At 41.2% G+C, this 15,607-nt stretch overlaps 1 protein-coding gene across 3 annotated transcripts; it reads right to left on the minus strand.

Moving 5' to 3' along the window:
- Positions 1-27: 27 nt before the first annotated feature.
- sgcg (sarcoglycan, gamma) lies at positions 28-14,428 on the minus strand. 3 transcript variants are annotated; one of them, XM_037775129.1, is made up of 9 exons: positions 14,220-14,428; positions 8,973-9,174; positions 8,217-8,321; positions 5,879-5,966; positions 4,906-5,025; positions 3,641-3,713; positions 3,221-3,344; positions 1,987-2,167; positions 28-410 (listed from the first exon to the last, which is right to left on the minus strand). In XM_037775129.1, the coding sequence occupies exons 2-8, from the start codon at positions 9,165-9,167 to the stop codon at positions 2,000-2,002; spliced, it is 873 nt and encodes a 290-aa protein (XP_037631057.1). In that variant the 5' UTR covers positions 9,168-9,174; positions 14,220-14,428; the 3' UTR covers positions 28-410; positions 1,987-1,999. The 3 variants fall into 3 exon arrangements, with proteins under 3 accessions (XP_037631057.1, XP_037631056.1, XP_037631055.1); XM_037775128.1 differs by lacking the exon at positions 28-410 and adding an exon at positions 645-1,888; XM_037775127.1 differs by lacking the exon at positions 28-410 and having other exon boundaries at positions 645-2,167; positions 14,220-14,427.
- Positions 14,429-15,607: the final 1,179 nt, after the last annotated feature.

Consider the following 15,607-nt stretch of genomic DNA (forward strand, 5'->3'; position numbering starts at 1 on the left):
GAATTCAGTTATAATCTACTCTGATTGTTGGTGTCGACATGGGAAATGTCAAAGACAGCAGGGTTTTATTTTACAGATGCAGTTAAGTTGTGGAATTGTGTTGTTTTTAGAGCCAAATTCACACATGTAAAAAAATAAATATGATTTTCTGATGACATTTTCTCTTTGAAGTTTGAACAATCTTAAGCAGACAAAAACAAATCTGAATTCTGAGCTAGATCTGATAATACAACAAAGGCCACAAATCTGTGCTACAATAAATAAACATTGGGACCTACTGAATAAGAGCAAAAAGATTGCTCTCTTGGCTTGCTTGTGTTAGTCCATGGAGTTTGTTGTTGGTGTTAGTCCATGTGCTGATGGTCAGACCTCTGTTTTGTGCATCCTGGTGGTACTGCAGAGCTTTTCCACTAGAGTGCATCAGAGAGCCAATAAACATGGTTAGGAAATGATAAAAAAAAACTGTATCCATCTCCACATTATAGCTTTAGTGCACAGCAGAACACAACAGTGGGCATTAAAAAATGTAATAAGAGACTTCCAGTCCTTTGGTGCCTTTTTTGCTCATAAGATTTGATTAGAAAACATGAGGCCAGTCTTCAGAAAAACAAGTATGAGAATGAATAGTTCTGACAGACACATCATAGAAGAATAGCACAGAGTTTATTCAACATACAAAATATAATAAATACACATTACACACTTTATCAAAATATGCAAGAACATATGTGAGAACTGCAAATTATCTACTGACAATAACACACTGCTGTGAGATATTACTTATGCTAAAAACAGTCTTGCAGATAAATTGATGCTTAACCCAAACTATTACAAAATATTGTCCTTTTTGACGTAGTGAACTGAGAATCTTATCTTACAAGAGATACAAATGTTGTTTATTACCTGCCATGCATAATGTGTAAAAATAAAAGGCATATTTGGCCCATAAGGCAAAAGCAAAACTGAATCAATAATCCCATTATTTTTCCACTCAGAATCATAAAGTACAGTACCTTTATTAGAAATGTTTCGTTTTTGCTTCCATGTTGCTGTGGTCAAAGGTAATATTTTGTTAGTCATAGACGCTTGGCTGAAGTGAGGTTACTAAACAAACACAGATCAGCTTACTTGCAAGAAAAACTGTCTGTCTTGTAGCTAATGCATAATTGCATGCTGATGTGGGGCTTAAAAACAACACAGGCCAAACATACGTAATCTTATAAACCAAAAGAAAACAACACAATTACACACGTGATACCACACTAGTAACACTTTATGGTACCAATAAACACATGGTATTTTAATCTCAACCCTATAAAGCAGTTGAAACAAAACAAGAAACAAGTCTGTTTGTTGTATCTGAATTTGAGTTAACAAAAAAAGGTCCATCTCTGAAGTTACTATGACAAAATATTTACCAGCATTTCTCAAAATTTTCCCCCCAATTAAATAAAAACATGCTAAACACAGAGACAAAAAAAATACATACCAAGGGCTTGGAGCCAGAAGGGAACACGTAAACCAAAATAAATATTTTCAATAACATTCTGTCTGTAATTGAGAGATTTGTTTCATTATTCCAAGCCCTTGATATGTGTCAATTTATTTATTGCACCACAAGATAATATTGCATAGGATGTAAGCCGATACCAGCTCCTCATTGCCCAGCCATGATACTGTGTGTGTAAAAAATTCTCCACAAAGCTCTGATGCAGATAGATTTGGAACAGGAGTGCCAATTTGTTTCAGCTGAATGGTTAGAAGGTCACAACTGCAACTAAAAGGATTCATCTCATGACATCTCCTACATGTACGCCAGCAGGCATTTGTATTTTTACAGGCCACGATGTGCCAGTGGGATCCCAGCTCTGAGATCATCATAGACCCACTGTGGTATAAAGATTAAAAAAAAACAGGCCAGATATAAACAGTTGTGCTTGTTGCCTCCCAGAAAATGCATCTACTGAGAGATGGAAAATCGATTACCTTGTCAGTCTTTCTAGCACTCCTGATTCTCACCGCAAGTGGAGGTGACCCCGGCCTTGGATAGGAAGAGCTTGCCGCTGGGACAGACGCAGACCTCGTAGAGACCCTGAGCATTTCCAGAAACCCCTCCTCCACTCAGAGGCAGGCTCGGCATGCGAACCGTCTCAGCATCCAGCACCAGCTGCACAGCAGAAAGCGTAGAGAGCAAGGGCGATACAAGGAGAGACCGCAGAGTTAATTTGAATCAACAAGGAAATATCACTCTGCTTCATTCTTTCCACTTAAAGCTACTGCATATACACACATAATGACACAGTATGCTGGGAGATAGAAGGATGTCCAGTGAGCCTAACCAGTGCTCTGATCCATAAGGAAGATATAATAAAGAAAATGGGATGCACACATTCCTGCGGCAGAAAAAAAAACACTGAAAACCAGAGAATGTGAGCATTCAAATAACTATTATCGTCCAGGACAAATTCAGTACAGATTAACACCCAGTTTTCTTCCCTACAGCAAGAAAAGAGATTAGGGTGTGTTATACCCTGTGGCTAATGGCTATGTTGTCATATAAATGTGCTGCTTTACTGAGAATGCATTCACAAATCAGTGCCTGTGATACAAATGCTTTGTTCAGCCACTTAGCTACACCACAACTATTACACAGCCCTGATTCAGCCACAATCATCAAAGCTCTCTAAACAATAACATGGAAACTGCAAACCACTACACCACAACAGACCTACAGAGCCCAAACAAATGTTTTTATAAGTTCAAGAGGCAATGAACTCATTACAGCTTACAGACAACGATCTTAGTGCTCTTTTCTTAGCTTCATAAATAACTCCTCGTGTTCACAAATACAGATTAACTGGAAGTCTAAAGAAACAGCCGGTTTACAGTATGTCAGTGCCTTACCTTTCCAACCACAAGCAATGGATGTGTGTTACTTTTTTACAACAAACTAAAGTACAACTGTTCTAATGAGCTCTCTCAGGGCGATCTGTAAGGTATTTTGGACAAAATCCCTCCAACAAATTGAAAAAGCAGAGCTACTGTCATACTGCACTTGGATGAAAAGCTCCCAGGTGTGACTGTGAGAGATTATAGAAGCGTGAAGCAGCATGTTGCTGTAAAAGCATACTCTATATTCCCTTGGTAATAAAAAGAAACAAAAAACAGACCTGAAGTTGGTGTGTTGAAGACTTCAGTAACTGAACAATGTTTTTCTTACCAGTCCTTTACTAGACTGCAGAAAAACATCCATGTTGGAGGCCACTTCGATGTTGCCGGCCAGCGCTTTGAGATGAACTCCTTTTGGCGCCTCCATGCTGAGAGAGCGAGTAGGACACTCCAACCTAAAGCAAAACAGTTCAGTATTAGAAGTACAGCTCCCACCTATATTATTTATCAGCTATTTTAATGTTATTAAACACTAAATCTGATCCTCTTTAGTTTCATTTGACATAGTATACACTCTATTACAGGTGTTTCGTAAAACCTTAAGATTTTGTATTTCTTCAGTGGATGTCATGCGCAATTTATTTACTGCAAGGACTTGACTAATGTTCTGAATTACTTCCTTATACTTCCACTTGTAGTCTGCATGCATTACCCAGTAATATGACCCATACAAGATGGCTGAAACACTCACCTCAGGTCTTTCAAAAGTTCAGATTTCAGCAGGGGCACTTCCACCGAATGCTGGAACAGCGCTCCTTCAGGACCTGATGGAGAAAGAGACACACACACTTCAGAGGTTGAATCAAGGTGTGTTACAAAATCTACTGCAGTCTGACGGTCTGATAGTGTGCATACTATTTCTAATACGCTGTGCTGATCTGTTTATTGCTGAAATACATGGTTTCTGTGAATTCCAAATCACCACTTGTCTGCTATGTAGCAGTCAAAATAGACTGAAAAAAATGTTTGCAACTACTTCAAATGAGCATCTAATGAGCCATTAGAATCTGCAGCATTTGAGCACATATACATTTATGCTAGCAGCATGGCTCCAGGGTGGTGGCACTTTGGTCCAGACTGAAAAATCTTAACAACCATTACATAGATACAATACAGCGTAGCAATACGCGAGCGCGCATGGGACATTTTTTCCCAGCCTAGCATAATCAAAAGTCAAAACCAGACAAATCTGGCAACACTGACACTGGCTCTAGAGAGGGCCGTTCTCACTGCCATAGTAGTTGGTTGCAATCTGCAACCTCACCACTAGATGCTGCCAGATCCTACACACTGCAACTGTGTGTTGCTTCTATTTGTGAAGCTTGTTTTTAAATTGTAAGAGTGGGGTTGCTCTCTGTGGATCAATATGACCTCGGGCATAATGAAGCTATCAGCTGACACTCCCTTCAGCATGAATCAGCCATCATAGTGTTTGTTCAGTGACCCTTAACACAATCAATACACACTGGACACTAACACAGTAAGGCGAAGCTGGAAAACACAATGGGGGATGGCTCGGCCTGATAATAGCCTGTAATAATTTATCTTTCAACCCTTTGTTGTGTAATATGACATATTGTGTGATATTTCTTTTGTTGGCTCAAAACTGTAGATGAAAAAATACTCGACTAGAATCTTAATGTGATGGATCTCACCTACATGGCGTTAATGCATGTTCAGGTGTAGATAACTGAGCTCCTGACATTTCATTTATATTTAGGTGCACTTTAGAGATATCCAAGCACTCAACTGTATGACATGAATGATTATGAAAATGACTGCATCTGTCTTTCTCCTTATGGCTGCCGGATTGTTGCACAGATATTTGCCATCAAACCAAATTGCTACTGTTGAGTTCACATCTGTTGTCAATATTATTCCAAATGTGAAAAAACATTTCCGCCAAGAGGTGTGCAATATTTCCCAGGAAACAGCAGGTGGCAGTTGTTGGTATACCGGTGATTCGTAGTTTGTCTGGTCCAATCACAGCCTGGTCGCCATCTGCAGTGAACAGCATGTTGTCATTGTGGGAGTTAATGAGCAGATTTCGAGCGTGTCCCTGAGCCTCTTTTGGACCTGCAACAACAAAAGCAAACAAGAATACCTGAAGGGGTTTGGAAATAGTACATGGAAACAAAACAATCATATCTCTCTTCCTGTTATACTTTTCAAAATCTGCAGTGCTTAGAGAATATAATGATGCTTTGCTTTGTGAAAATCCAAACATCCTCACAGGCAAAAAACGAGTAAACACCTCCTGGAAATAAATGTGTAGATTTAAAAACGTGTAAATCAGTAAGCACTATACAGTTCAAGATAACGTATCTGAGGTTATGTGACTTCACCCTCCGCTACATCAACGTTCACAGCCCTGCGAGAGGCAAATCTAAAGCAGGTAGATCAGTCGGTGAGATATTTAACCCGCTCCAGTACCCACAACTGTGAACCGGCATGTAATCTTCTCTAACAAGCATTTCACTTTTATTCACCGAGGGCCGAGAGGATGCAGGCTATGCTTTTTACGGCTTAATGATCAAGGACACATAACGGCACTGTGGAACAGGGCAATTAGCTGGGTCATTTGTTGGCCTTTTAATTATGACGAAACACCCCAATGCAGCCGTTGGTGAGCCATAAAAGACACACAAATATGATCGTCCACAGGCCTCGGGGCTCTCTTTGTGATGTAGAACGACCCAGAAGCGATGGTAGAGTGAGAGAGAGGAATGTTGCATTTAATGGATTTTAAATGGAAATCGAAGAGATTATAAATGGAGAGATGGCTTTTTGTCACTGTTAATGTTAGATGAGAAATCGCTGCAGGACAAGTGCATGAATGACTTTACTATTGCCCTCATACATCAATGGGATACTTTGTTATGCGTGAGTGCTCTCTGTGTGTACATGTGCCCCTCTTTCTGGCTCTTACCCACAGATATCCTCCCTGTGACATCACCATTTTCATTGCGGGCATTAAGGGAAACATTTTCCGATGAGTGCACTAGAAGAGAAGTGTCCTGGAAAAAAAGAAAAAGCCATTTTACCATGCTGTGTATATCCAAAATGATATACTGTACATTTGCAACATAAAAATCAGAAACAGCTTTATTATGTGAAAGAATATTTTCAGATTTAACTTGATTGAAATTAGGTCAGGTTGGTTTATGACCAAATTCCTACAAACCTAATGAGCTAGTGCGCTCACTATTCAGCCTCAGCTGTACTCTGGAGCTCAGGGTTCATACACAATTTCCATTTCAAAAGTTCCCTCTTTTACAGACTCAAATTTCCAGACTTCTCGGTAGAGTTTTCAGACCATGTTTGACTTGATATGTAACTTTGGGTGCAGAGGATGCTGTGAAAAGACTACAGTGCTTTTGCCCTTGCTGCCTCTCCCATGTTGGAGATATCGAATGATTTTACACAAAAATTTGCATCCAGCTTTCTTTCAAGCTCACTCTGGCTCTCTCACAGTGGTAAACATTTTGGCTGCGCTGGCTGCCTGCTACAAACGCAGTGAAAAACACTGCTGCTTGTATGATCAATTTATTTTTAGAAATTCTGAATTTTATATTTTAGAAAACAGAATAGGGGCATTAGTCTGGAAACAGAAATGTTTTTCCAAACTCTCTTCTCCATACATTTTGGACTGAAAACGCTTATTATATTTATTATATTTTGTTGTTCAACACAGGAGTTTCAGTAGAATATGACAATAGAATAGAAATAATTTTGTTTTACTTTTGCAAGACGCAATTTAGGCGGATGTTTTACTGGCGTCCGGTAGTCGGCTTTCAGTCCAAAATGGCGGAAGCGTAGCTTTGCTGCTGGGCGTTGATGTTGCAATGGAACGACTTTCACTTCTTGGCAATATAGCCTACGTTCTTTGGAGCGGGTCCTCTTCACGGAGTCCGCCATGTTTCTACAGTAGCCCAGAACGGACAAACGAAACACTGGCTTGAGAGAGCCTTTCACATTTTTACGTATTTTCCAAAACTGCAGTAACGTGAGCTGCAGAGTGCAAAACCATGTTACCGCCAGCTGCCATCTGACTTCTGTCGCTCCTAAAGTAGTATTATTAAGGTAAGGGTGGATTTTGAGTGTGGCGAACGGCGTTACCATGGTTTTGCTCTCGGCAGCTCACCTTTCCACAGTCTTGGAAAGGGAGGAGTGAGCGGAGGGGTACTCAGTTGGTTACAATCTGCAACTACAACACTAGATGTCGCCAAATCCTACACACTGTACTTTTAATTATGATCAATAAATGTATATATATAATTAATAACTTTTTGGTTGCCAATTTGAGGTCTTATTAATGGCCTTTAACGGACCTGTGAAGCATTAATTTATTAAACAGTAATAAAGCCATTAGTTACAGCTTATACACCCTTTATAAATGATGCCTCATTAGAAAGGGAGTTTTTTTACACAGATATTAGCAGAAGACGTGACACCAGGTGATCGATTGAGACGTGATAAACACAGAAAAAGTAAGCTTTTGTAAAATGTTTTAAAACCGAGGCAGCCTTAGCAATAAATCACCACAGTTCCTCTGCAGCTGTAAGGAAGCCCTGTTTACAAAAATTATCTAAGAAGCTAACTTTCATGTGGATGGCGCGCCGGTGGCTCACTAAATCCTGAATCTCATTAGACATCCGTTGACTACATTAGAGAAAGTGTCCGTCCATAAATGAGGAATACATTAGCTTTTTAATGAGGCCCGTAAAGAAGAAAGAATGCAAAAAAATTGCTGCTATGAGCAAGAAGAGACATAACATGTAAACAACTGCAGCAAAGTGTTCCCATCTGCTGCTGGCAGGCGGGCCATAAACTACTTTCCACCGCAAATATCCCTGAGGTTAATGGGGAGCTCGCGGCACCACCACGTGCGCTGTGTGGGACTGCCAAATCCAGTTTGTTCTGACACATCTCCCAAAAAATGTACAGTCAGAAATATGCAATTCACTTACTACAGCTGGATAAAAACTGCCCGAGTGTCTGAAAGGAATTCGATTTAGATGCTGACAGGACGTGTACTCTGCACAGATCCATCTCACAATCTAGTTTAAGTTTAAACAGTGAGATGCAATAATGGCCTGGACTGTCAGGCCACTTAACTGAGCAAAGAGAATTATGAGAATGAGCTTGGAAGAAGATAGAAGAGAGAGGAAAGCAGAAGGTAAGACAGGGAGGAAAAAGACAGATAGCAGAGTGAAGAAGAATGTGGGAAGAAGAGCAAGAAAAGTGTGTGTTCCTGATTATCTTACTTCTCTGGAGTGGATTTCCTGAGCGTAGACAGGAAAAAGGAACTCCGACTCGCCCTCATCCAGCTTGACCCCATCTGAGTTTACTTGTAGGAGTCCCATCCCTTCCTACAACCAAAACAAAGACACATGTATTCAGGTAAAGATGCGGTAAGGCAGGTTTAAACAGGGACATCACAATCTGCAAGCTGAACAGCTTTATGTGAAAGGTAAGAATCCAAAATATGCCAGGTTAGGATATTAGGAATTTAGATTTTTTTCATCCAACCACTTCATAGGTTTTCAAATGTGAAACACATTTAGCAATGTTCCCTGTAGGACTAAACCAGACAGTTGATTTAGCTGTGCGGGCACTTCACAACAGTGTGTGTATCCAAGTGTGTGTGGAGGTTTGTTGCGTCCCTTTTTCTGCTTCTGCATAAATCCACGGTTGCCATCTGGACTTGAAAGAAAGCTGACAAGATTCCATGAAATTGGAAACAAACTATCCTGTTTAGACGGCCAAATATCAGATAATGATAGATAATACTACAGCTAATACTGCTAATAATAATAATACAAATTCTAATTATAGTATTGTTATTATTATTATCGTCATCAATAATAAGCAGGGTCATTGGGTCAATGTGATGGATACACAATCAAAACTTATTAGGAAGTGACATAATAACACTGAGGACAAAAAGAGAAGCATGGAAGGAAGAAAAGGGGGAAAGAAAGAAGCTGAAAATACAAACTGTCAAGGTGAGTCATGCGTACCGTGTTGAACCACATCACCCTGAGGATCCAGATGGTGAGGGCGAAGTTGACCACCAGGATGATGATGAGCAGCAGGACAAACAGGTAGAGGCAGCGCTTCCTCCAGCCATAGATGCCGATCTTGTAGACATGGTCGGGCACCGGCCTGGGCGAGCTGCTGCCCTGGGTGGTGGTGACATACTGCTCCCGCACCATCTGCTGGCTGGGCACATCACATGAAGGCAACAGGAACATATGTTAAAAATAAAAGACATTTTGCTTTCGTGCTGTTCAGCCAGATTGGACATTACACAGAGTCAGTGTAGTTTGTCAGGGGTCGGAGACAACAGGTCATGGACAACAACTATTAATATGTAATATACTGTATGTTTATGTGCAAAAAGATGCTTATTTACACATCCAGCAGATACAGAACATTAGCATTTATTTGGAGTCATGTTTCCAATATTCTCTCTTTCCGCTCTGTTTTTGATCTCCACCTCTCGAGGGAAATAAGTGACTCTTGAGCTGCTAAATGCTGTACTATGTTCCCCAGCTAGTCGCCAGCTGTGTCTGTCTGCCACAGTGTGAACTGAGAAGTGAAGCCAACGCTGAAGTGCCTTAAACTTGCATTCTTTATAATAGCCAGCAGGGGGCGACTCCTCTGGTTGCAAAAAGAAGTCTGATTGTATAGAAGTCTATGAGAAAATGAGCCTACTTCTCACTTGATTTATTACCTCAGTAAACATTGTATACATGAGTTTATGGTCTCAATCACTAGTTTCAAGTCTTCTTCAATACAGCATGATGTTCATTTAGTAAATTATGGTCCCATTTAGAGTCCAATAGACCATAAAGCAGGGGATGCTTTAAGGCGTGGCTACCTTGTGATTGACAGGTCACTACCATGGCGTTGTCTGGTCTGGGAGTTGTCCGTATTTTTGTCTTACAACTTTAACTCTTTCACAGTGTGTTTTCAGTTCATGAAAGTTAATTGTAACATTTTGTTCGCCTAAAAATGTCTTATTCAGCGTTCAGTAGTACTTAGCTCCACCCTCTTATGTCACTTATAGTTGCAAAAAAACAAGATGGCGAAGGCCAAAATGCCGAACTCAAGGCTTGAAAACGGCAGTCCGAAAGACCAAAGGGTGACATTGTGTATATACAGTCTATGGTCTGCCGTTTGGTGCTGAGCAGCTAGTGTAAAGTGAATTCTTAGATCAAAATTACTCTAGGAGAGCGGCGAGAGTTAACAAAAACAGTAACGTTATGGCCAGAAAACCAAACATATTAGCTGAAAGTTGCCATAGCTCTTCGTAGAGCTGGGGGGAACTGCAACGCCGGGTTGTGATTTTCTGCGTTTGTCACTACAAGCGACCTGTTTCACTCTTTGTAATATAGAAATATTGATTATAGCAGCTTTAAATATGATTATAAAGTCTGCAGTCAAAGTGACTAGTAACATATTCTTACTTATTGCACTTTTATTTCCTGCACACACACGAGGTGCTTGTTCAAGACGAGACCATTTAACTGTTTCATACCTTTTTGGCCATCTAATCACCATGAATGCAAGTTTTAAGACGTTTGGAGAATGAATTCAGACATCAATGAGATATCAATATCTGGAATCAATACAATATTGCAATATCAAAGATGGTAAGCAACAGATCTTTCCTATGGGTTTGGTCTGAGGGTGGATTCCCATCCAAGCAGCTTTCACACATCCAGTAAAATCTGAATTCAGTTCAAGCCTTTACATTTAGTTGTGTACATACACACTGCCTTGTTCACACAGTGCTCAGTAAATCATTCATGAGCCCAGAGCTCGTGCACAGACCCAGTGGAGATCTGGCTCATGTGCCAACGGAAAACTTGACTGAATTTCCAGCAGTTTTCGAAAAAAGTCAAAGGCAAAGGAAAATGACACTTATTACAGAGCAGAGGCGGAACTTTCTGGCCACACAGCAGCAGGCTATCAGTGACAAAAACCCAAGGAGATGAATGTCAACATATTTCAAAAACTACAGCAAATAATACAAGTTATGACACCAACTGTAGTTTTCTGTATTCAGCTCACACGAGGGCAAGCGGAGCTCCGACTGCAGAACCTGCGAGCGAGCCCCCCAGTCAGCACATTTGGACCATCTGACAATGTGACAACGGGGAACCTCAGGGACACATTTCACAACGACACGTGAAGTGTGTATTTGAGCACAGCGGAGCCAAGGGCCGTGGAGAGGGGAGCGGTGTCACTCCACTGAATAATCTGCATTAATAACCAGACACAGGCTGCAGAGAAAGCTGCTTTCACCGAGGACAAGGCCTGAAGAAAATGCTGTCGGTTGTAGATTGTTATGAGTCAATAAAACACGGAAACAAAGACAGACTGCAGCTTTCTCCAAGCAACAAACTGCTTCAAATCGTCATCAATACTTTATAGTTGCCACATCTAAACTTCATAGGAAAAGTTATCTGAACAAAGATATATCTCGGTTGTCTCAGCTGTGTTTATCCAGTAGCCAGGCTGATTTACACATGGGACAGATGTTGCATCTTACTGCCACAGTAAAGGCGGTTTCCATCATGTTAAGGAGCCATTTTTCAAACCAAAAACCGTTTCTTCTTTGACATTAACAGATGTTCAGCCGGGCACATCATCGCACTGACTCCCATGTGACACAAGCAGAAAAAGGGCTGGCAGACTCTGCATACAGTAAGTTGTGTTTCTGTAAATAATGAAGTAAATATTCCGCCCTCACAGCGAGGGGTGATGAATAAAAGCAAACCGCGCTCGCTGCTGGTGTCTGAGCTCACTGAGGTCCGGGAGATGTTTCAGAGAGCCGATAATAAAAGGCCTATAGTCGCCACAGCTCGTTTCTTGCTGTTTGCAGTAAACACAGGGAGGCAACGTGTTGGCATAAAGGGCTGAGAGTATTTTCTATGACCAAACCCGCCTCTCCACAGGACCTGTCACATGGCCTGCAAGCCCAGCTGTGATGAATAGCCCTTATTTCCCAACCAAACAAATGAATCTCGCCTGAAAAATGAGGGGAAAAAATGACTTTGTGCCATTTCCACAGGGGAGAGGAGATCGAAGGTTGATGGGTAGTAAGTTATGTGAATGCACATTTTTTTTCCCCCCTCGCATCTCACCTCATTTATATTTATTAATCGTACTTGAGGATGAGTCATGATGAAAAATCGAATCTCAGCAGAGAAACAGCAAAGTGACGGTGCATGATACAACATTGCTCAACTAGTTTCATGAACATTCATTTTATTTTTTATGTTTTTTTCAATTGAGTTCTCCATTGAGGCTCAAAAGAGGGCTAAGATTAATCAGGATCTGTTTAATTGACCGACTCCAATATCCCTGCAGTATACCTATTAACAACCACACATCATTTGCGTGTTAGCAGGTTGATCAGCCCACTCTGCACTTTTGGGCAAATGAGCGGCAAGGTTGCAAGAGCTCTGGTTTTGTTCATTATGTTGTTAATGAATTTGATCTAACGCAGTCTAATGACTTTAAATGAAGGCATTAAGAGGCCTCTGTGCTTCAGCAGCAGAGGGAGGAGGAAGCAGCTTTGAGGCTGGAGATCTTTAAAAGGCGTCTTCCAGCTCCAGTTTCAGCGTTACCACCACCAGCCCTTCAGCCACAGACTGCTCCTTCCCTAGCAACCCAAATAAACACTACCCGAACAGTCTCGCTGCTCCAAGTGCCAGGAATGCTCAAATTTACGGGACTTATGATCGGAAATACAGTCTGACTTAGAGAGAAAATAGTTTTAATGCTTTTTTAAGCCTCCTGGTGATAAACTGGTCGTTTTAAATGAGGTTCTCAATCTAAAACTTTAAAGAGGACCTATTATGCTTATCTTTAGGTGCATACTTGTATTTTAGGTTTCTATTAGAACACGTTTACATTCTTTAATGTTCAAAAAACACTTTATTTTTCTCATTCCGGCTGTGCTGCAGCACCTCTTTTCACCCTCTGTCTAAAACGCTCTGTTTGAGCTCCTGTCCCCCCCCTCTCTCGAAAAGCCCAGTCTGCTCTGATTGGTCAGCTGGCCCACTCTGTTGTGATTGGTCAACCGAACCAAACTCTTCGGACTCTTCTCCAGCTCCACTCTACCTAGCTTTGTTTGAGGGTGTGCCAAACTAGCCGCTACGCAGGTATTATGCAAATGTGTTACTTGGTGACATCACCACGTTACGGAAGAAAAAGCAGGACTTCAAGCGAGGCGTTTCAGGCAGTTCAGGAGCAGTGTTTCTGTGGGGGGGAGTAATTCCCTTTGGTGTAGACTTTGGGCTTTGTTAGTTTGCAGACCTTTTACATGCACAAAAAACCATAGAACACACTAAAGGAAAGGGAAAAAGCATAATAGGTCAGCTTTAACAAATATGGATCCTATACCCCAAGAGAGAAAACTGAATTCAAGTTTCAAAAGGCACTGTAGATCTCAAACACAGTCCCTTGCTCCCAAAGATGAAGAGCACTTCAGCACTGTTAGCAGGGCAATTTACCCAAGGGGTGTCCTCTCAATTAACCTTAAACAAGTGATGCTCCTTGACCTCTGGATGAGAGCAAGGGCCAGACAGACTATCTGCTTGCCTAAAATCCACAGGGTCCGGCTGTAATTGAGAATCCAGGCTTCCCCCTGAGCCGAGACTTGACCCGACCGAATGCCAACATTTTCAGTGAGTTCCGAAAGCTCAAATTGTGTGGGACGTTCGCAGAGAGGAATTACCCAAGAGGAGCTCGGCATGTGGAGTGAGGAGCGATCGAAAGCTGAGCGCACGGGGCTGAAGTTTCTGTCTGTGTGTCTGGATAGTAGCCGGCGTCATGGCTCCACTCTGCTGTGATGCCTTAACTTCTAAAAATAGGACACGGCATTGTGAACTAAATTTAAAGAAGGCAGGACAGGACACACATATAACTAACGGAAAATGATAAGACAATGGAGTATTGCTCATGAGCATATTAGTGAGGTGCTCTTTCGCTAAAGTTATTTTTGTATTCTAATATCTCTGGCCATGTATGGTAAAACTCCCGACAGCTGGCAACCTAAAACACTTTTTTCCAAACCCCAAACTACTTCTGTAAAGACTATGAAGTAATCAGCACAACATGAGACACAAGGAAAGAATAACATTTAAAGAAATTGTGTTGTAGGTCAAAGGTTGCCATTATAAAAAAAACATATTTTAAGTTCTGAAAGAAGCAAAATGAGTATTTTGTGAAAGAAAAGGCAGAGTACTCACCGTTGTGTTTACAGCAGTCCTCTTTCCTACGCAACAGTAAGCAGAGCTGGAGCTGGTAAGAGCAGCTTGAGAAGCAGCAGTGCTTGAGCCCCTCACACGTCTGTCAGCCACTCAACAGCTGCGTGCCATAAATCCAGCTCTGGAAGTGGCCTGGCTAAATCACCACGAGACGGCGCTCCCACTCCCGACTCCCTCTGCCTTTTCAGCCTTCCTGCAGACATTTGAATATCACCAGCGTGTGTGAGAGAGAGACAGAAACAGAGAGGAGGGGAGGTGGGAGGAGAATTAACCATCAGTGGAGAGGTTCAATCACACACACACACACACACACACGCACACACGCACACGCACGCGCACGCGCACGCACACACACGCACACACACACACACACACACACACACACACACACACACACACACACACACACACACACACTCACACACACTCACACTCACACAGAGAGAGAGCGAGAGAGAGAGAGAAACCATCTATAATGAACAGAGGCAGTTGTTTGTCATGCATACCAGTGAGTCACGTTCACTGCCCAACCCAACGCTCGGTGCAGTCCGGTCTAATTTGAGACTTCAGTCATGGCTCTCAACGTAAAGTTAAGCTGGTGTTTCAGATAGCTGCGCTGGGTGACAGGCAGCAGGATGGGCGGACCTTGAAGAGGACAGTTAGTAAAGTCAGAGTGGCAGAGGAGACAGCGTATTAATAGACAGGAGGGGGGGGTCAAGGTTGCGGTTGTTGAAAAGGAAATTGTTTTGAGTCATGGTTTTCAATTATTTCAATGGCAAAATAAAGCTCAATTTTAGAACTTTCTATATGTACTTTAGTTTAACAAATATCTTAAGGTCATCCTTTAATATTACTAAAATAGAGATGATTCATGCCGTTACTGTTAACGGTCACAAACTAGCTCAGCTCATGAGTCCACACAAGGTTTTTAGTTAGAACATTTTATTAACCTAAGATTGAAATCTGTTTTTCATACATTTTTTATGTCTTCTTTCAGACTTGTGGAAATAAAAAATTCCAAAATACACATTTAGGTGTTTATTTTACTACTTTGTCTATTTGCGTCAGCAGATTTCTCCTAAATTCACCAAAAGTTACCATTAGATAATGTCTCATTTGCATATTTAAACATAAATTTTCAGGAAGTTCATAATACAAAAAATTATGTCTATTGTAAAGGGCGTATTAAAAATGTTTTTTTCTCTCACTCTGAGCCAGAAATCTCCACTTCAGTGTGACTTACATACATCAAACTTTCCAATTTCATTCCTATCTACGTTCTGAATATATATATATATATATATATCTTTCATAGCCTGATTTATAGAACATTTTATTCTTAAAAACATTGCGAAAATTGATTTAACAGT

This window comes from Sebastes umbrosus, chromosome 7, assembly GCF_015220745.1.
Source record: "Sebastes umbrosus isolate fSebUmb1 chromosome 7, fSebUmb1.pri, whole genome shotgun sequence".
In the NCBI taxonomy this organism is placed as follows: Eukaryota; Metazoa; Chordata; class Actinopteri; order Perciformes; family Sebastidae; genus Sebastes; species Sebastes umbrosus.